At 41.7% G+C, this 22,426-nt stretch overlaps 2 protein-coding genes across 2 annotated transcripts; one reads left to right on the top strand and one right to left on the bottom strand.

Annotated features, from left to right (window-relative positions):
* Nucleotides 1-3,704: 3,704 nt before the first annotated feature.
* Nucleotides 3,705-9,346, top strand: LOC137834206 (uncharacterized). The gene is made up of 6 exons (XM_068642268.1): nt 3,705-3,996; nt 4,186-4,469; nt 5,548-5,663; nt 6,240-6,636; nt 8,739-9,010; nt 9,118-9,346. Exons 1-6 carry the CDS (start codon nt 3,705-3,707, stop codon nt 9,344-9,346), a joined length of 1,590 nt encoding a protein of 529 aa, XP_068498369.1.
* A 1,925-nt stretch (nt 9,347-11,271) lies between these two features.
* On the bottom strand, nt 11,272-13,716 carry LOC137834207 (uncharacterized). Its single transcript, XM_068642269.1, has 2 exons — nt 13,430-13,716; nt 11,272-11,371 (listed from the first exon to the last, which is right to left on the bottom strand). The coding sequence occupies exons 1-2, from the start codon at nt 13,714-13,716 to the stop codon at nt 11,272-11,274; spliced, it is 387 nt and encodes a 128-aa protein (XP_068498370.1).
* Nucleotides 13,717-22,426: the final 8,710 nt, after the last annotated feature.

Consider the following 22,426-nt stretch of genomic DNA (forward strand, 5'->3'; position numbering starts at 1 on the left):
AGAAAAAGTGACGCTAAGGGTCGTCCTTCCATCTCCTGACACGTGGCTCGATCGCACGGTGCCCCTTTTCGTGTCCTTTGGCGCCTCAACTGTAATTTTGGGGTCTTTGAAATCTCGTACTTGCACTCATCGTTTTTGTGTTTTCGCATCTTCTTCGCACCGTTCTCTTCCTTCCAAAGAGTTCTTCCTACGTTTTTTTTTCTCGTTGACATTTCCCTTCTGCACTTCTACCGCATCTTTCTCCTTTGATCTTCTAGTTCCTTCACTGACAGCTTGTGCCAACATGTCTACCAATCCTCCTTCTCCTAGAGTCAACCCTAAGGATCTTTATGCGTGGGCTTCGCGTGAACTCCTCGACGAGTGCTCTAGCTTACTTTCCGCCAGGGCCCTGAGGGAACATGTGGGGGACCGGAGCACTTACGATCACCATGCCTTCGCGAAGAGGCACGATGACGATATCACCGTGCTTCCTTGCGCCTTAGGGGAGCCGGTGTGTGGGGACGAGCAGGCTAACGACGGGGTCCCTTTTTTCTAATTTTATCAGGTAGTCTTTAAGAGCGTCGGCATGCGCCTGCCCTTCTCTAGGTTCGAGAGGGAACTGTTAACGGAACTCAATGCTGCCCCAGCCCAGCTGTACTCTAACAACTGGGCTTTCGTCAAAGCCTTCGACATACTATTTGGTTTCCTGGGGTGTGCACCCTCTGTGGACATCTTCCTTCATTTCTTTGAGGTGAAGAGGCAAAGGAACAACCTTTGGGTGACCCTCAGCAATGTTCCCAGTAGGGTCCTCCTGACCCCTTTCCAGCACTCCTTCACAGGGTGGAAAGGCAAGTTCTTTAAGGTTTGTTGTTCCAATCTCGTGCCTTCTGCCCTGGACAGCTTTCCACTGTACTGGGTGAGGGAGACAAGAGCCTTGAAGTCCAGGCCTCTTAAGAGGTTGCCTTTGAACGACCAGAAAGTTTGTCGGATCTTGGCTGGGGCGGGGGGTTTTGACGCTGCCGCCTTGATAAGTCTGGAGTACAACGCTGAGGCCTTGGAAAAATATATACGTACGAGAGATTACCTTAAAACCTCCCGTTCTTCGCCTTTACTGGATTTTCGCATGACTTATCTTGTGGTGCCTTCACCATGCTTGTCTCTTTTGGTGCAGGTTCGAAGATAAACCGACACCAAAGGTCACAGCTGGCCCAAGCGTTGAGGTCCGAGAACGGGGTTTCATCATCATCCCATTTAGACTCTGGAGGCTACTGAAAGGCGGCCTGACTTCGCCTTTCATCTGAATATAGGGCGTGTACATGATTGCCCTTTGTCTAATCTGCAGTTATCACGAACTTTATCTGTAACCCTAACTCTTGATCTATACTTTGGCTTCGTCTTAGCGCTGCCCATTTTATTTTTGCATATTTGCGTCTACTTCTGCTTCCTCTGCCATGCTACGTGTGTTACCTCCGGCACTACCCTCCATCGTTTTTAGGAGGGTTTATCTTACCTTACTGAGTGTCCACGCTTAAGGGGAGACCTCTCTGGGCGCCCTTAGCATGTCTAACACTAGGAACAAAATCGCGCTTTGGTGCCCCCGCCCATGGAGAGGCCTGTATAACACCGCCGTATTGTCCATGGAGTGTCTCAAACGCCAAGGCGACTGTTCCCTTATCTCTTTGGTGCTTGGTTCCCACGCCTGAGGAGAGGCCTATTACAGCAGTGTCGTATTGTCTTCAGGGTGTCTAAAAACACCAAGGCGAAGTGCTCCCATCTGTTACTGGGGCTAGTTATTCATACTTGAGGGGGGGGGGGGGGGCGTCCCAAAAGAATCCCTTAACCTCTGCTCAAGGACTAAAACTCCCGGGTTTTACCTTATGTTGGACATACCTGTCATCTTTGTTGAAGATGGTTGCTGCCCCTTCAAGACATGTGTTTGATGAAGACTTCTATGTACAATTCATGTATATTTCCTTTTGCTTTAAGTGTGTCTTAGGTAGTGTTTTGAGGTTGTTTAAGAGTGGGCTTTTTGCTGAGTAACTCACCTCCTACCCTGGCCTTGTGATAAGAACAAGCATAAGGTTTCTTAAACTGTTTTTCACATGTTTTACAAAAAACACGTTTACTGCATAAAAATAAATCTATTCTCTTCTAAATAAATAGATTCATTTTTAAACTGATGCCTTGGCTAAGTCTTGTGAAAATTAGATTTTGTGCATCAAGCATTTTGACTAAGTCTTTTACCTTTCAAAACGACTGTGTTTTAAATAGTCAAGCTTTCTCTGTTTTCGTTTTGAAAAATAAATCTGTTCATCTGTAAATGAATAGATTCTTTTTGACTCTGGTGCCATGGCTATCTTAAACGGTTTTCAGTTTTGTCCCTGCACCAGAATGGCTGACTAAGTCTCCTCACATAACAAATTCTCTAACTACTTTTGAAAATAAATCTGTTCATTTTATTTTCAATCTGTTCATTTTATAACAGCATTAACTGTTTTTCAAAAATCTGTTATAAGTTGGTTTTCTATAAAATAAAAACTTGTTTCTGAGTTTAAGAATCGATCATACAATTGTAAAAACAAGTTTTGCATCAGAGAATTGAGGATTTACAATGAATTAGCATCTGTTCTTCTAGGTTTCAAGAACAGTGGGATTTGTGTTTGTTTGAATTGTGATTTAGTGAATTTCACCTTAATTTAGGTGAAGACTGGATGTAGCTCAGTTGAGTGAACCAGTATAAGTGCCTTGTGTTCATTCTCCCTTAATCTCTGCACTTAAATTTCTGCATATCTGTTAAAACTGCCAAGAAATAAATCTGTTCAATCAATAATAAATCTGTTCTTTCTTGGCTCGATTCATATTGTTCTTAATTTCTGGAAAACTGGTTGATCTTGAGAAGAACATCTATAATTTGTTAAAAGCCACTGGAACAGGATGATTGTAATAGGTAACTCAAGAAATTGTCAAAGCTATTAATTGAACCTTAATCAATTGCTTAAAATTGAAGCTTGCTATTCTGTGATTCACTGTTCTTCATCAGTATATCTGTGTGTGTATCTGGAAAATCAATCTGCATAATCTTGTGATAATCTTGACTGTATAAACGTTTTTCAAACACAAACAGTGCCAAAATAAATCTGTTCAATTTCAAATAAATCGATTTATTTTCTGTAAACTGTGATAAACACTGTTTCTGCGAGAAGGTTTTAAAAGGTCAATTCACCCCCCCTCTTGAACTTTGGCACTATTAAACCCAACAATTGGTATCAAGAGCTAGGACTTGTATGTTAATCAAGTTTGTTCGTAATAATGTATGAGTTTAAAGTCTTTTTGCTGAGGGATCTGTTGTTAATAGACCACCTATGTTCAATGGAATGAATTAGGCGTTTTGGAAAATTAGGATGCAAATTTTCATGGAATCTATTGATGCATTAATATGGGAAGTTGTTGTCCATGGACCCTATGTGCCAATGCAGGTTGTCAAGGATGAAGAAGTGGTAAAGCCAACATCTGAATGGAATGAGACCGAAAGGAGGAAGGCTCAACATGATCTTGTGTCCAAGAACATCATAACCTCTGCATTAACAATGGATGAGTTCTTCAGGATATCCCAATGTAAGTCAGCTAAGGAGATGTGGGAAGTCTTAGAAGTCACTCATAAGGGTACTGAAGATGTGAAAAGGTCAAGAAAACATGCTCTCATCCAAGAATACGAATTGTTTAAAATGCAACCCGAAGAGAGCATTGCTGATGTGCAGAAAAGGTTCAGTCATATTGTGAATCACCTCACTGGTTTGGGTAAAGAATTTGACAGAGAGGAACTCAATATAAAGATATTGAAGTGCCTCGACAGAAGCTGGCAGCCAATGGTGACTGCCATATCTGAAAGTCGTGATCTGTCAAAGCTGGGAACTGATGCACCCTTTGGAAAGCTAATGGAGCATGAGCTAGAGCTCAAGAGACTCATAAAGCAGGAAACAGTAGAGAGAAAACCCAAAGGTCTTGCACTGAAAGCAAGTGAACAGAATGAGATCAAGGAGGAAAAAGAAGATGCTGAAGATGATGAAACAATCAGTCTTCTTACAAAAAGATTCAGCAAATTTCTGAAGAAGAAAAGCAGAGATAGGAACCAGAAGAAAAGAAGGTATCCTAAACCCAATGATTCAAATTCCTCTAAATATACTTGCTTTGGCTATGGAAAAACAGGGCACATCAAAACAGATTGTCCAGACAATCAAGCAAAGGACAAATCTGCCAGCAAGAGAGTTGAAAGGAGCAAGGGAAGAAGGGCTTACATTTCATGGGAGGAAAATGAAGTATCTTCAACCAGCAGCTCTTCAACAGAAGATGAGGAAAACAATTTGTGCTTCATGATGAAGGATGAGGAGTCAATCTCTGATTCAGTAAGTGATTTCTCTGTGGATTCAGATAACTATGATCAATTGCTTGCTTCTTTCAAAGAAACACATGATGAAGCAAATAGGCTAGCTGTAATATGCAATAAGCTGCAAAAGGTAAATAATGTGCTTGCACCTAAAGTAAAAACACTTGAGCAAGAATTGCATAAGGCCAAAACAAATTTGGTAAGCCTTGAACTAACATGCTTGCATGCCTCTATTAAAACCAGTGAAAACTGCAAAAAATTGGAAAAACAAGTGGAGTATTTGCTAAAAACCCTTTCCAATTTCATTAAGGGAAGAGAGAACCTTGAGTCTCTTCTTGGTTCACAGAATGCTGTTTTCAATAAAAATGGACTTGGTTATACCCCTGGAAATGTAACCAATGTCAAAAAGCTTTCAATTTTTTTTGTTCCAGCAAAGTCAGGTTTTTCAGCTTTTAACAGTGGCAAAAAGGCATCTCATGTAACCTGTTTTTACTGCATGAAATATGGTCATATCTCTAGGTCTTGCATTGCTAGAAAGCATCTTGTTCCTAAGAATTTAACAAAATGGCTACGAAAGAGAAGGTTTTAATCAGTGTTGGACCCTATACTGAAAAGGGTACCATTTGTATCATTTTTATCTGTTTTGCAGATTGGCAGCAAGAAAAATCAGTGGTACTTGGATAGTGGCTGTGCCAAGCATATGACTGGAGATCTTACAAAATTCACTAGCTTGAAGCTCAAAGCAGAAGGACATGTAACCTTTGGTGATAATAACCGAGGAAGGATTTTGGGCAGAGGCACTGTTGGAACAGGGAACTCAACAACCATTGAGAATGTGCTTTATGTAGAAGGACTCAAGCATAGCCTTCTCAGCATAAGTCAACTTTGTGACAAAGGATACAAGGTGAACTTTGAGTCAAAAGGCTGCACAATCTCAAGTGATTCATCTAGTAAGGTACTGTTTACTGGTAAGAGAGTGAATAACATATATCTTTTGAATATCATGGAAACTAACTCTTCAAATGAGTGTTTGCTGTCTAGAAGTGATGAGTCTTGGCTGTGGCACAGGAGGTTAGCTCACATACACACTAATCACTTAAATAAATTGAAATCTAAAGATTTAGTTTCTGGTTTACCTAACATTAAATTTCAGGATAACAGGCTCTGTGATGCTTGTGTGAAAGGTACAAATCATATCTTCTTTCAATTTAAAAGATATTGTCTCTACAAAAAAGCCTTTGGATGTACTGCATGTGGACTTATTTGGACCATCTAGAGTTGCTAGCTTGGCTGGAAATTTGTATGCCTTAGTTGTTGTGGATGATTACTCTAGATTTACATGGACTTTATTTCTTGCACATAAACATGATGCTTACATTGCCTTTAAGAAATTAGCAAAGATTCTGCAAAATGAAAATGGTTGCTGCATTAAATCAATTCGAAGTGATCATGGGGGAGAGTTTCAGAATGCTAGATTTGAGAGGTTCTGTGAGAAGCATGGGATATCACACACCTTTTCAGTCCCTAGGATACCCCAACAAAATGGTGTAGTTGAAAGGAAAAACAGATCATTAGTGGAACTAGCTATAACTATGTTAAATGAATCTAAGCTTCCTAAGTATTTTTGGGCTGATGCAGTCTATACTGCAACTTATGTGTTAAATAGGACCTTAATAAGACCAATTCTTAAGAAAACCCCATATGAATTGTATAAGGGCAGAAAACCTAGTGTGAGCCACCTTAGGGTATTTGGGTGTAAATGCTTTGTATTGAATAATGGTAAAGAAAATCTTGGTAAGTTTGATGCTAAATCTGATGAAGGTGTGCACATTGGTTATGCTTGGAATGGTCATGCATATAGAGTCTTCAATAAAAGGTTGCTCATAGTAGAAGAATCAATGCATGTTGTATTTGATGAAACTGATCATAGCATATCTAAAACTGCTGCTGATGATCTTGACAGTAATGATTTTAAATCTGTTTTAAATCAAAATGAATCGATTCATTTTGATACTGCTGATGCACATACTATGCAAGAATCTACTGCAGCTACAGGTTTGCCAAAAGAGTGGAAAACTCCTAGAGACCTAACCCTTGATAATGTCATTGGGAACATTGAGGAAGGAGTATCAACTAGGAAATCCTTGAACAACTTCTGTGAAGCAATGGCCTTTGTATCTCATGTGGAACCCAAGAATCTGAATGAAGCTCTCAAAGACAGGAACTGGATTTTAGCTATGCAAGAAGAACTGAATCAATTTGCTCTTAATGAAGTCTGGACTCTTGTTCCTAGAATACCTGAGATGAATATAATTGGGACAAAATGGGTATTTAGAAACAAGATGGATGAGCATGGAGTGATCACTAGAAACAAGGCTAGGCTAGTAGCTAAAGGGTACAATCAAGAAGAAGGAATAGACTATGATGAGACATATGCACCAGTGGCTCGGTTAGAAGCCGTTAGATTGCTAGTTGCCTTCTCTTGCATCAAAGGGTTTAAGCTATTTCAAATGGATGTGAAGAGTGCCTTCTTGAATGGTTATATAAATGAAGAGGTATTTGTTTCACAACCACCAGGTTTTGAAGACCATCAACATCCAGAATACGTGTTCAAACTCAAAAAGGCTCTCTATGGACTCAAGCAAGCTCCTAGGCAATGGTATGAGAGACTAAGTGATTTTCTCACCTCACAAGGCTATGCCAGAGGCACATCAGATAAGACCTTGTTCATCAAGATGAAAGGATATGACTCAATTCTAGTATAAGTATATGTGGATGACATCATTTTTGGATCAAACAATGGAGAATTGTGTGAAGCTTTCGTGAAAGTCATGAAGAATGAGTTTGAAATGTCAATGATGGGTGAGTTGAACTATTTTCTAGGCTTGTAGGTCAAACAACTCAAGGATGGCATTTTCTTAAATCAAGCTAAGTATTGCAAGGATCTGTTGAAGAAATTTGAAATTGACAAGTGTAAACCAATCAGCACACCCTTCTCAACAAGCTGTCACTTGGATCATGATGAAGCTGGAATTGCTGTTGATGAAACCAAATATAGAGGACTCATAGGATCACTACTGTATCTCACTGCCAGTAGGCCAGACATAATGTTTGCAGTGTGCATGTGTGCAAGGTTTCAATCTGCTCCTAAAGAATCACACTACAATGCTGCCAAAAGGATTTTGAAGTATTTGCAAGGAACTAAAGAAGTTGGCTTGTGGTATCCAGGTAACATCTCATTAAGCTTAACTGGATATTCTGATTCAGATTTTGCAGGTTGAAAAATTGATAGGAAGAGCACAAGTGGAACCTGTCATTTGCTTGGATCAAGCTTGATCTCATGGCAATGCAAAAAGCAGGCTTGTGTAGCTCTCTCCATGGTTGAAGCATAATACATTGCAGCAGGGACTTGCTGTGCTCAAACCATATGGCTGAGACAGCAATTAAATGATTTTGGTATCTTACTTAACCATATACCTCTGCTGTGTGATAATACAAGTGCTATCAACTTAACCAAAAATCCTGTCATGCATTCAAGAACCAAACACATTGAAATTAGGCATCATTTCCTAAGAGAACACATTTCAAATGGAACATGTGAGATTAAGTTCATTGGTACTGATTTACAACTTGCTGATTTGTTCACAAAACCATTGGCTAAAGATAGGTTTAATTTTCTGCTTAATGAATTGGGAATTATAAATGTCAATTGTGCCCAACAGTAAAAAATTAAATCTATTTATTCGTAATTGAATGTGTTTAGTTTCTGTACTGATATGCATTGATGACTAGGAAAGAGAAATTCTGATCTTTGACTGCTTGACTGACCTAGTGGGCATTAACCTCTGTACCTTTGACGGTTTTGGTCATGGTTATGTAACCGATTTGATGGTTTTGGTGCTCAATGAAGGTATGAGTTGTGTGCATCGTGACCCTAAATATTTGTTGCATATTTTCAAAGATTCTCTGCACAAATTCAGAGCATAAAATCTTCATGCATATCCACTCATAACTGCCATATCAACCTATTCATTTCTATATAAATCTGTGTGAATATCTGCTACCCATTTTCTGTTCTCACCATTTGAAACAAGAGAAAAATTTTGGTTCAACCATGGCTTCTTCCAAGAAACAGAAAAATAAGGGCAAGCAAACCACCTTTCAAGGTGTGCTAGAAGGTTGGTTCGCTGGAAATGAAGAAGCAATCAATGCCTACATCCAGGAGACAAGCAGAAAGCAGATTAATATACCCAAGGTGCTGGATTTCAACTAGCTGAAATCTGAAAAATTGGAAGAAACAAGGACTGTGTTGAAGCACCAGAAACTGAAAAAGCTGCTGGAATAAATGGGTAATGTATATCTTGACTTGGTTAAGGTGTTTTACACTAACCTCACATTGGATGGAAAGAATGTTGTCTCTTATGTGAAAGGGATCAAGATGAAGATCACAAGTGAGGTGTGGAATTCTATGGCTGAAATTAAGTATGTTGGACTGAAAGTAGGAAAAGGAAACACCAGTGGAATTCAAGAATTCAACAAGCTGCAATATTATAAAAGCTGTATGAGGAATCCTACAGAGAGTATAAGCAGGTTCCATGCAGGGCATTTGAACCTCACTCCACGTCTTGTTGCCTACATCATAGCATGGCAACTTATCCCAAGAGGTACAAACCATGCGGTTTTACATGCATCATGAACCAGATTAAGGTAAATTGGGTTTTCATTATCAATGAACACATGCTAAAATAAAAAAGGTTGGTTGATTACCGCTTTCCCTATGCTATACTTGTTTCCAAATTGATTGATTACTTTGGTGTTGATGTTACAAATGAGAGAAACGACCCTATCAAGGCTGTAAGTGAGATTGATAATTCAACTCTCACCAAAATGGGATTTCACAAAATTGAGGACAAGTGGGTGGTTCTCAAAGGGAATGACCCTCAAGCAGAACATGAAGCATCAAACCTCCACAATGAGGCGTAGGATGAAGCTGTTCCTATGGAGGATGACTCACCTGCTACCCAATCTATGCATGAGGAAGTTGCTGCAAATGCCATAGTTGCCTATCAAGCTCCAGAGTACCGAAGAGAACCAATGTCCATGTTTGAAAGGCAAGTGTTGTATCGTCTTGATGTAATGACTGCAGAACAAAGGGCTTACTTTGAGACTACTCAAGCAAGGTTTCAGCACCTTGATGATCAGATTGAAGGGGTACAGGCACAACTTGCAGAGTTATACTACAAGGATCAATAGTCTCTTGTTTTTCATGCTTTCTTTATCAGTTTAAAAGTTTGTAATGATGAACAATTTGTCTTTATCTTTTGGACTATTATGGTTATGCTTCTGGTTTTTTTTTTCACTATGATTACATGTTGTTTGATGAATCCAAAGGGGGAGAAAAATAGCTCACCATGCTAGGTGAAGCTAGCTAAAACAGGGAGTTAAATTCTGCACCTTTAAACCATTTCACTTGTTATGCAATGCTTCTGTTTTTCTGGTTTAATTTTGGTGCAGTGCAGGTTCTTAAAGCAATAGAGCTATGGGGATTTGTCTCCATCAAACAGGGGGAGATTGTTGAAGATAGTTGTTGCCCCTTCAAGACATGTGTTTGATGAAGACTTCTATGTACAATTCATGTATATTTCATTTTGCTTTAAGTGTGTCTTAGGTAGTGTTTTGAGGTTGTTTAAGAGTGGGCTTTTTGCAGAGTAACTCACCTCCTACCCTGGCCATGTGATAAGAACAAGCATAAGGTTTCTTAAACTGTTTTTCACATGTTTTACAAAAAACACGTTTACTGCATAAAAATAAATCTATTCTCTTCTAAATAAATAGATTCATTTTTAAACTGATGCCTTGGCTAAGTCTTGTGAAAATTAGATTTTGTGCATCAAGCATTTTGACTAAGTCTTTTACCTTTCAAAACGACTGTGTTTTAAATAGTCAAGCTTTCTCTGTTTTCGTTTTGAAAAATAAATCTGTTCATCTGTAAATGAATAGATTCTTTTTGACTTGGTGCCATGGCTATCTTAAACGGTTTTCAGTTTTGTCCCTGCACCAGAATGGCTGACTAAGTCTCACATAACAAATTCTCTAACTGCTTTTGAAAATAAATCTGTTCATTTTATTTTCAATCAGTTCATTTTATAACAGCATTAACTATTTTTCAAAAATCTGTTATAAGTTGGTTTTCTATAAAATGAAAACTTTTTTTTGAGTTTAAGAATCGATCATACAATTGTAAAAACAAGTTTTGCATCAGAGAATTAAGGATTTACAAGGAATTAGCATCTGTTCTTCAAAGATTTCGAAAATCACAAAGTGCTTGTTCTTGTTTGGTTCCAAAAGCTTGGTGTGAGGTGCTGCTACTGTTCTAGCAATCTGTTCTACTGGTTTAAGGCAGATTTCTGCATCCTCAATCAGGTGTAGTCGTTTCACTTTTCTTTTCTTGTAAAAGTTAGGTTGTACACTCTTCTTGATAGGTTTTCTTAAAGAGTGTGTGTGTGCTGAAATAGGGTTTTTCAGCAAGTGTACCTAAGTTCTTGTAGGTTTCAAGAACATTGGGATTTGTGTTTGTTTGAATTGTAATTTAGTGAATTTCACCTTGGTTTAGGTGGAAACTGGATGTAGCTCAGTTGAGTGAACCAGTATAAGTGCCTTGTGTTCATTCTCCCTTAATCTCTGCACTTAAATTTCTGCATATCTGTTAAAACTGCCAAGAAATAAATCTGTTCAATCAATAATAAATCTGTTCTTTCTAGGCTCGATTCATATTGTTCTTAATTTCTGGAAAACTGGTTGATCTTGAGAAGAACACCTATAATCTGTTAAAAGCCACTGGAACAGGTTGATTGTAATAGGTAACTCAAGAAATTGTCAAAGCTATTAATTGAACCTTAATCAATTGCTTAAAATTGAAGCTTGCTATTCTGTGATTCACTGTTCTTCATCAGTATATCTGTGTGTGTATCTGGAAAATCAATCTGCATAATCTTGTGATAATCTTGACTGTATAAACGTTTTTCAAACACAAACAGTGCCAAAATAAATCTGTTCAATTTCAAATAAATCGATTTATTTTCTGTAAACTGTGATAAACACTGTTTCTGCGAGAAGGTTTTAAAAGGTCAATTCACCCCCCCTCTTGAACTTTGGCACTATTAAACCCAACAATCTTGACCTTTAGGTGAACGCACGTGTTCTTACTACTTGCTCTGGATTTTGATGTCTGCGCCTTGCTTAGGCGATGCCTACGTTTGGCGACGCCCCTTCTTGGCGACTCCTCATCTTGGCGACGCCTCATCTTGGCGATGCCTCATCTTGGTGACGCCCGACGCTGCCTTGGGTCTTTGTCTTTTATCTCTTTAACTTTTGGTCTTACACTTTGAGTGGGAGGAGAAAAACTGAGACAAAGTTTTCTTGAACTTCTCTTTTACTTGGGTGACCTCATCAAAAAACCCCCGAGAGGGAAAAAGAGTGTCCCCTTTACAATTCGTTATTCATAACTTAACTGAAATAAAATTTTAAATTGGCTGCATTCCAGCTGCGCGGAATAGGACCTCCTTCCAAAGTCTCTAGATCGTATGAACCATTCCCCTTGGCTTTGGTGACTCTAAAGGGTCCGGTCCACTTGGGAGATAACTTATTTTCTAGCTCATATGGGTGAGCCTTCCTCATGACTAAGTCACTGACCTGGAATTGCCGCGGCTTCACCTTGGAGCTATACTGTCGCTCCACTCTTCTCTTTACTGCCTCGGCCTTTATTCTTGCTTCCTCCCTGGCTTCGTCTAGTAAGTCTAGGTTCACTCGCCTCTCTTCATTGGACTCTTCAGCCACAAAATTCTGGTAACGTGGCGAGCTTTCGTGGATCTCGACTGCGATCATTGCGTCTGACCCATAGACTAGACTGAAAGGTGTTTCCATGGTGGTGGATTGGGGCGTAGTGTGGTACGCCCATACAATCCTTGGCACTTCCTCTGCCCACGCCCCTTTGGCTTTCTCTAATCTTCTCTTCAATCCTCTCAGCAAAACTCTATTTGCTGACTCTACTTGTCCATTCGTCTGGGGGTGTTCGACTGATGCAAACACCTGCTTGATGCCTACCTCTGCGCACATATTTCTCAGTTGTTGGCTTATAAATTGGTGCCATTGTCGGACACCAGCCGCCTAGGTACACCGAAACGACACACGATGTTCTTCCAAACAAAGTGCTGTACGTTGTGCATAGTAATCTGGGCCACGGGCTTCGCCTCTATCCACTTGGTGAAGTATTCAATGGCGACGATTAGGTATTTCATCTGTCTTATCGCCAGTGGGAAAGGGCCTAGGATGTCAATTCCCCACGTATGAAAGGGCCATGGGCTGTATATGGATCTCAACTCCTCTGGCGGCGCCTTGTGCCAATCAGCGTGCCTCTGATACTGCTTGCAACGCTGGGCGTGCCGCACGCAATCCTCTTTCACTGTCAGCCAGTAGAAGCCGGCACGCATCACTTTGGAAGCTAAAGACCTTCCTCCCACGTGACTCCCACAGATACCTTCGTGGAGTTCAACCATTATCTTGGTGCACTCGTCGCCGCTTACGCAGGTCAGGATGGGGTGTGTGAACCCGTGCCTGAACAGCATCCCGTCTACTAGGGTATGTCTTGCAGCGTTCCTTTTAATCTTCTTACCTTCTTCTGGTTCCGCTGGGAGAATCCCATCTGCCAGGTACCGTCTGTATGGCGTCATCCAAGTGTCTCCCTCGGCTAAAGCATATATCTGCGTATGCTTTCCTTCCTCGGGTGCGTCTGTGTATGTGCTGATGCGAGGTGTCTTCATCGTATCTTGAGTCAAAGAACGATGACTCCTTGGTCTTCCTCTCGCTGTACAAATATGGAGGACGTCCACCTTGTTATCTTCCACGAATTTTCGTGGAGCTTTGAGCGTCTCTTGGATTACTGTCCTCTGTCTGCCCCCCTAGCCTGAGCTGGCCAGCTTGGCATGCAGGTCAGCTCTGGCATTCTGCTCTCTTGGGACATGTACTAGCTCAAGAGCGCCAAATGCTCCCTTCAACAGCTGGACGTACCTTAAATACGCTGCCATTTGTGGGTCCTTAGCTTGAAATTCTCCCGAGACTTGCCCTGTGATGAGCTGTGAATCACTCTTCACCAGGAGGTTCTGCGCACCCATCTCCTTGGCCAGGAGCATCCCTGCGATCAGTGCATCGTACTCAGCCTGGTTATTGCTCGCTTTAAAAGCGAAACGTAAAGCTTGCTCGATCAGTACACCATTAGGTCCCTCCAAGACTATTCCTGCTCCACTTCCTTGCTGATTGGAGGAGCCATCGACCGAGAGCAACCACGAAATTCGCATATACCTGTCCTTTGATAGATCCTCTGGGCTCGTACTGGATGTCAAACTCTGACAGCTCCACCGCCCAGCGAACCATCCTTCCAACAACATCAGGCTTCTACAGTACCTTCTGGATGGGGAGGTTCGTCATCACCACTACTGTAAAACTGTGAAAGTAGTGGCGGAGCCTCCTGGCCGAGAATACCACGGCCAATGCTACCTTTTCCAGCGACTGATACCTCATCTCCGGGCCTTGTAAGGCTTTACTCACAAAATAGATGGGCCTCTGTACTTGGTCCTGCTCTTGGACTAGCACAGAACTGATGGCCCGTTCTGTTACCGCAAAGTATAGTCGGAGGGGCATGCCTGCCACTGGTTTGCAAAGGACGGGTGGTGTCGCCAAGTACTCTTTCCACTTGATGAAAGCTGCTTCACACTCGTCAGTCCACGCAAAGCGACTATTTCTTTTGAGGCACTGGAAATAGGGGTGTCCCTTCTCTCCTCCTGCAGAAACGAACCTTGATAATGCTGCCATTCGCCCTGTCAGTTGTTGCACTTCCTTCACTGATGTCGGGCTCCTCATAGCGATGATGGCTACGCACTTATCAGGGTTTGCCTCAATTCCTCTTTCTTTAAGCATGAATCCTAAAAACTTTCCTGCCTCAACCCCAAAGACACACTTCTCAGGGTTCAGCTTGAGGCGATATTTTGAGATGGTGGCAAACAACTCTTCCAGGTCCGTTGTATGTCGCCTTCTATCGCGCGAAGTTACCACCATGTCGTCTACATAGGCTTGCACGTTCCTTCCCAACATGGGCGTCAGGACCTTGTCCATTAACCTTTGATAGGTGGCGCCCGCATTCTTTAACCCAAACGGCATCACTTTGTAGCAGTAGCTACACGTCTCTGTCATGAACGCTGTTTTACCCTCGTCCCTCGGGTGCATCTTGATCTGATTATACCCCGAAAAAGCGTCCAAAAAGCTCAGCATCTCGCAGCCCGAGGCGCTATCCACCAGGGCGTCAATGCTGGGTAGTGGATACGAGTCCTTGGGGCACGCCTTGTTCAAGTCCGTGAAGTCCACACACATCCTCCACTTCCCGTTTGCTTTCTTCACTAGGACAACGTTGGCCAGCCACTCGGGGTATTGGATTTCTCGGATGTGTCCGGCGCTCAACAACTTCTGTGTCTCTTCCCTCACCACGAGCCGCCTTTCTTCGTTAAACTTTCTCCTTCTCTGTTGCACAAGGCGGACCGTGGCATCCATGCTAAGGTGGTGGCATAAAAAGTTAGGGTCGATGCCCGGCATGTCTGAGGCAGACCATGCGAAAGCATCTAAGTGACGTGAAATCACCTCCGCCACTTCGTCCTGTTCTTCTTGGCTCAAAAAACGCCCCAGCTTGAACGTTTTGCCGCCAATCTGTCTCTCCACCACGTTGGCCGCCGGCTGGTCTCTGCTATCTTCCTTAGGGGGCGTCGCCTCTTCTATGGGCGAAACGCCGTCATGTCTCTCCTCTGTGCGCGCGTCTGCTTTAGGCGTCGCCCTTACGGGTGCGGCCTCACCAGGCATTGGCTCCGTAGGCGTCGCCACGTAAAAAGGCTCTACTTCCATCACAGTGTCTGAACTCGATGGACGTTCGAACACCATGAACACCCCTCTCTTCGTCTTTAAACTATTTTCGTAGCATTTTTGCGCTTCTTCCTGGTCTGACTTGATGACAATCACCCTGCCACTGAGATCTGGCAGCTTCATCTTCATGTGGCGCGTGGAGGCTACTTCTCTCAGCCTATTTAACGCCGGTCTTCCCAACAGAATGTTGTAAGCCGAATTGGCGTTTACAACTAAGTACCGAATGCTTTCAGTACGTGAGGCTGCTCCATTTGTGAATGTCGTCCTCAACTCCAAGTAGCCACGTACTTCCACTTGGTTGTCAGCAAATCTATACAAGAACTCGGTGTAGGGCCTCAAAAGGTCGGGAGACAACCGTAGCTTGTTGAAGGTCGACCAGAACATAACATCTACAGAAGATCCCTGGTCGACTAGCACCCTGTGCACCTTTCTTCCCGCTGTGACAACCGAAATGACCACGGGGTCATTGTCGTGTGGGACGACATCTCGCAGGTCCGCCCTCGTGAACACGAGGTTTGACTCCCACGGGTCGCCTGAGATCTTTTCATCAATCGAATTTACTCCCCTCGCATATTTCTTGCGCTAGGATGCAGTGGGTCCGCCTCCCGAAAAACCACCAGAAATGGTGTGGACTTCGCCATGGACCAGCATCTCATGCGCTTGATCCTCCGCTGGTTCTGGCAGGGCCACAGTCGTGGTGGGTTTAGCGAGATAATCCTTTAAGAACCCGCTTTTTACTAACTCGTCCAACTGGTACCCCAGCGACAGGCAGTTGTTGATGTGGTGACCGAAAGCTTCGTGGAACTCACACCAAGAGTCCTTGCGAGGCCCTAACACCTTGTCAGTCTTCGTCAGTCGCCTCAACCTTTCAGCTATATTAGGCACGGCGATTAGGTCCTTCAACTCCACCACAAAGTCGTACCTCGCTGGTCTGGCCCTTTCTCTGGCCGGGCGATTTCCTCCCGCTTGACCCCTGGGTTGGGGTTTTCTTGCCTCATAGGGGCGTCTCCCCTCTTGCTTCTTCCTTCCCGTTGTGGTCTCGTTGACCCTGACAGGTTGAGCCCGTGTCTGTGCCCTCAGGCGTGAGGGTGCGACGCTCGTGCGCTTCTCACACACCTCTCCCTCAGAGGCAATACGCTCCACCGCGCGACGCCTTATTTCAGCGAAGGTCCTGGGGCGATTGCGAATGATGGATTCGCAAAAAGGGCCGGGACACACGCCTTTTCTGAACGCGTACACGATCATGGGCTCTTCCGTAGTACCAACCTTTACTACTTGGGCCCCGAAACGGTTGATGTACTCCTTCAAAGTCTCACCCTGGTACTGCTTTACGTCGAACAGATCATACGAAACGGGCGGTAGGGCACTGTTCGCTAGGTATTGCTCCCTAAATAACCGCGACAGCTGCGGGAAGGAGGTGATATGGCCGTCTGGAAGGCTGATGAACCAATCCATGGCCATTCCCGTCAAGGTGCTCATAAAAAGCTTGCACCTCACGGCATCAGAGCCGCCTACTAGCACCATCTGCGTGTGGAACGCAGTGAGATGTGCTTCAGGATCCTCCATCCTGGTGAAGATCACCTTGGGCCCTGCAAACGTGTTGGGGATCACTGCTTCCAGAATCTCCTGCGAGAATGGTGTGGAAAACTCCCTTGGTGGGGTGAGACGTTGGGTCTCATCTAGGTCACGTTGCCCTTGGTTATTGCCCAAACCACGGCGCAACTCCTCATTCATACGATGGAGCTCTTCGTTTCTCACGTGGGAGGCCGCGAGATCTGCCTGCATACGTTCTTGCTCTGCCCTTGATTCTGCCATTTCCTCTTGCAGCCCTTGCATCATGTCCATGACCTGCAGCATGGTCATTTCCTCACTCGTAGCGCGCGTGGAACCTTGTCTCGCGGCCCTCATGCTTGTTGTTACAGTGGCTCTAATGAACTCTCTGGAACTGTCGATCTGAAATCTGTGATGGGACTGATGTTTTAAATCGGCCCCACAGTGGGCGCCAAATGTTCCCGCCGGTTGACCCAGGTACGTCTTTCTGCGCGACCTTTGCCCGTCTGCTATGGACACCCTTTTTCTTTTGGTCTGCGAACACCTGCTAAGAAGTGAGCAAATGGGCGCCCTAGCGGCCGTTTGCACTCCGACGCTCAAGTCAGCCAACAAGAAACACCAAAAATCTGCACCTTCGTATCGAAGCACCGTGAAAGGCACTCTGAAGGTGGTAATGAACTGTATGTTGTGTACTGTTTTATGGTTCTGGCAAACAATCCTTCTCTAGTCCCTTGTGCGTAACCTCAGGGCTCGAGCAAGCAACTAGAATGTGTTCTGGGGAAAATTTACCAAAAGTCCGATCCCCGCTTCGAACATTCAAAAACCCTTTTAACGTCACCCTGCATTAATCAGGTCTTAAAGTGCATTTAAGGCGCTTTAAGACGCATTTAACACATTTCCTTAAAACCTTTAATGGAGGCATTTAAAGCGCTTTAAAGCGTTTAAAGCGTTAACTGAAATAAAAAACATACCTGATGAGGAAACATTTAATGTTTCCTCATTTACTATCTCTGCTAACTTCTCGCTAACTCACTATCTTTTCTCTGACTTGATTGCTATCACACGTGGAGGGCCTCATGGCGCCGTATCCCACTCTTAAGGACATTCTGTCGCGTGAGTTTCCTCCTTCTCGAAGTGCCGCTGGCGCAGGGGGTGACATTCTGGGTGCCAACTCATGCTCCCCAGGTCAGCCACTCACCCTGGGAGTGTATCTACCTTCCTCTCGGACCACGCACCTTGTTCATCCCTGGGCATGACCCTCTCTTGGGTCGTAACTATCCCAGGGATCACCCTAGAGTGGCGTGGACTTCACGAGCCAGGATACTCCCCTCTGGTATTGGAACTATGGCCTTGAAGCCTCCTCTCTCCTCTCTCTAACTTGGCCTCTGGCGATTTCGTCCCCTCCACAGTCTTTCCTACCCGTGGCTATCGGGGGGCGACGCCATCAGCGCCTTATACCGGCACTCCCTCTACTGGCGATGCCTCATCTTGGCGACGCCTCATCCTCCTTCCTCGGGCCCCTCAATGGGTCCCACCGTATCTTTGACTTTGACTTTAGTCAACGTCCGAGGACGGGACGGTACAGTATGTTTGACAAGGTGAACCTTTTACAATTGAGTAATTTAAGGTTGACCTTTTGAAATCAAGTTTTTTGATTAAGTGATTTTTATTTAGTTATGTTTATCAATTATGTTTAAATACAATAATCTTCTTTAGCTGAGTATATAAAAAACTTTGTATTTATGAATAATTATTATAGAAAATCTCTTTTAATTTGAGTCTTTATGATGTAATCGTATGTTAAATCCATGTATCTTTGTCATTTTTTATATGTTGTGGATTTATGGGTATATTGTGTGGGTTAAATGGATGAAGAAAACTGATTGGAGAAGATAAATTTTATTGGTGAATATAAAGACTTAGCTAAATCCTAAGTAATTATAAGTTAGACACAAATCTAATACTAACAGAGTGAAAAAAGAAGACAAATTGTGCACAAACTTGGGTAGCATTTCTTTATCAATTTTAAGATAGATTTACAATAGAACTAGCATTGATATTTATAGTGCTAAGGGCAACCAATGTGCAAATTTTAACCCTTTCAGTCGCATGATGACAATTGGCTTCCTCTCATTAGAGGTTGAAAAGTGACCATTTTTCATTGGTGGAAATCCTTTCCATTGAGGGGATGAAATGTGGACCTTCATGTGTTCCTTGTCACAACACGCTTTTTATTTGCACATGGAAATTGGCCCAAAACATAACCTAAGAAAAATGACCCAAATACAAGTCCAAAATAAAGCATATACTACTTTCTACAATTTTTACAAAACTAGAGAAACTGGAAGATCAATCAATAATTAATTCTCCGTAAGAAGAGAGTCTTCTAAGCTCCTTCCTTTTCTTCCAATCTTCTAGCCATGACCCTTGTCAGGGGCCTAACATGAGTCCTTTCAAATGCTCTTCTATCAGACCCTCTTTGTTGAAAAGGATCTGTCTCAAATCCAATTTTATCATTGTAGTCACCACTTGGAATAGATCGTTTCCTCAAAAAATTATTTTATTTCTCCACCAGGATCATGTATCAATCTGAAAAATATTGCAAACATTATCAAAATGAAAATGTTTCTATGGAAAATGTTAAAAGATGGTTTTTTTATTTTTGTAAATTTTTTCATGTGAAAAACTTGACGTTCTTTGAAAATATTTTTGTTTACCTTGTAAGGTCCATTGCCTAAATTAGGCAACTTGTTTACAAAGTGTTGATACGGGAACGAGCTTGGAACAACCTTATGAAAACGCCATGTGCCTTCCTACTATAATAGGGAGTTTATGTACCAATTCCAAAGACTCCAACAAAAGGAAAAAATTGTAGAGGGATATAGGTTGATTTTGAAAACTTTGTAAAGTTAATTTATTACCTTTCGTGAAAGAAGAGTGCAAAATCATACATATTATAGTTGAAATAGACTTTTCTTTTTGTACTTTCTATCTTTTCATTTTCCTCTTCTTTCAATTTTTCTGCCTTGGTGAGTGAAATATATGTTGTTGGTGTAACCATCATGCTTGATTTTATGATGCCATGACATTCGAACTATAATGTGCCTAACTTTCATAGATATAATGTCACATAAAACCTTTTCAAAAAAGTTTCCTATGGAAATAGGTAGATTCACTAGTGCAAATAACGTATATTACACCTGATGCAAGAACGCCAAGCTTAGGACCAACCACTAGGTCAATGGCAACGACGATCAAGAAGACTGGGACTCTGCTACTGATGGCAGAGACACCCTTTTATACATGTTAAAAAATGTCATAACCTAGTTTTGAATTTCTAGAGTAGAATTTAATTTTTGCTAAATTTAGAATAGGAATTTTACGTGTAAATTTTCTTATTTTGAACTAAGGTTGAATTTAGGCATCTAAAAACCAATATAGATTAAATTGGGGTTTCTAGAAGACTCCTAATTGACCTAGACTAGTCATTTAGACCTAAATGAGTCACATGAAGCACACCTAGTTATGCTTGCAATGTGACTTCATTTTAGGCGCCACTTTCAAACCTTTGCCATTTGAATTTTCCCACCTATTTTGTGTAAGGAATGGCCGGACCTCTACCCCATATAAAAAGGTGCTTGCCTTTCATTTTCTAAGATCAAATATATGAGTGAATTGTTGCCAAGTTTGCAAGCTTTCTCACTCCCTTATTTAGACCTCTCTACGATACACACTTTGATCTTTTTCTCACTTCTCCAAATGATATAGCCCAACCAATCACTCTCCCTACTCTTCATTCACCTTCAAGGAAACCATAGCTCCATTGGAGCCATCCTTGTCTAATACTGCCATCAAGCTTCCGCCCAAGTTAAAAAATCCAAGAAAGCAATTCAGCAATGAAGGCAATGCTATCAACACCGGTTCTAGGAGACATATTACACTAGTTCAACCACCAATTTAGATCTCAAGGAGTGAGAAGGATTAATCTCAGTCCCAAATTTCACAATTGAATCTTAATCGTTATATTTGTTTTCATTTAATTTCTCACATAAATTTATGATAGCAATGACCTTTCAATCAAACTTTTTCACATCTTTTGATATTTAGTGAATAATATGCATTGAAATTTTTAAAAAAATATTTCTGGTGGGTTCGGTACTTGTCCTTAGGGACAATTTATTACTTCTGACTCGGTACACTTGCCGAAATCAAGTCAACATTTATTTCTTTCATTTTTATCTTTTTTTAGTGTTACTTTTAGTTTTATATCATCATCTCTCACTTGTTGAAGTGTGAGAGGAATTAAAATTATTTTACTTCCCTGTTCAGTGAATGATATTTTGTTGGTATAGCCATCATGTATATATTTGTGATCATATTGCCATGGGCTACCAATTATAATGTGCCCAATGTCAATAGGAATAACATCACATATAACATTTTCTTCATAACTACCTATGAAAATGGGCACACTTACTTGTTCTTTGACTACTATACCACCATCATTATTTATCCATTCAGGTGTATAAGGTTTTGGATGAGGATTAGTAGTCAAGGCTAACTTTTCCATCAACCTAGAACTACAAAAGTTGCAATAGGAACCACTATCCATAATCAATGAACAAATACTTTCTAAGATCTTACACCGTGTGTGGAATAAGTTGTCACATTATGACCATTTTAGTTAAATTGGTTGATACCGAAGAAGCCTTCTTACCAACAATAATTCTTCCTCACAAGGATATACTTCCTCTTCAGAACCTACAACTTTTTGTTCAGTAGGTGAAGAAGACATATTATCCTTACTTCTTTTGTTTATATCTTTTAAAACCAAGTTTCTTTTGTGAGGACACTCAAAAGAATAGTGGTCTCTTTATAGAAACTTGAAACACTGAACATCTTTTGTTATAGTTTCTTTAAAAGGGTTCTTTATAATTATCTTTTTCTTTTTCTTTTTTCTTTACTTTATCCATATCCCTCTTTTCTTGTGGCTCATCATTTCTAGATTTGGAGGAGTAACCCTCCCTCTTAAGCTCTGTCTTGGAATATGATGTTTTAGAAGAGTCTTTCCCACTGTTAGAATTTCTTTAAGTTGGTATTTTACCTCTATACAAAGTTGAACCAAATCATTTAAGTCATTATAAGGTAAAAGTTCAATCCTATCTAGATTTCATGATTGAGGCTACTCTGGAACCTCTCCATGGTTATTCTTGGTCCCTCTTTGATTCCTTCCCTCTTTAAGAGTAACTTCATTCTCTCCCTATATCCCCTCTACAATTTTTTCCTTTTGTTGGAGTCTTTGGAATTGGTACATAAACTCCCTATTATAGTAGGAAGGTACATGGCGTTTTCATAAGGTTGTTCCAAGCTCGTTCCCGTATCTAATATGGGGATTATTGTGAACTGTAAACAAACTCCTAAGATCACACCCCCTTTACTAAGCTCACTCCCCAAGCTTCTAGAATTTGCTAAACTAAAGCCTAAAGATGCTTTTACAAAAGAGGTGTCTCATGTTTCCCTCTAAGCACCTTTCTAAACATTATTCTATAT

The sequence above is a fragment of the Phaseolus vulgaris genome, chromosome 5, assembly GCF_000499845.2.
Source record: "Phaseolus vulgaris cultivar G19833 chromosome 5, P. vulgaris v2.0, whole genome shotgun sequence".
NCBI lineage: Eukaryota > Viridiplantae > Streptophyta > Magnoliopsida > Fabales > Fabaceae > Phaseolus > Phaseolus vulgaris.

Excerpts from the sequence above, each read along its gene's own strand:
- LOC137834206 (XM_068642268.1), top strand. The coding sequence starts at position 3,705 with ATGCAACCCGAAGAGAGCATTGCTGATGTGCAGAAAAGGTTCAGTCAT. Across the intron at positions 6,637-8,738 it reads ATCAATTTGCTCTTAATGAA|GTGTTTTACACTAACCTCAC; the intron begins GTCTGGACTCTT and ends GACTTGGTTAAG. Across the intron at positions 9,011-9,117 it reads GTTGCCTACATCATAGCATG|GTTGGTTGATTACCGCTTTC; the intron begins GCAACTTATCCC and ends AAAATAAAAAAG.
- LOC137834207 (XM_068642269.1), bottom strand. The coding sequence starts at position 13,716 with ATGCGAATTTCGTGGTTGCTCTCGGTCGATGGCTCCTCCAATCAGCAA. Across the intron at positions 11,372-13,429 it reads CAAATGGCAGCGTATTTAAG|TCAAGATTATCACAAGATTA; the intron begins GTACGTCCAGCT and ends ACGTTTATACAG.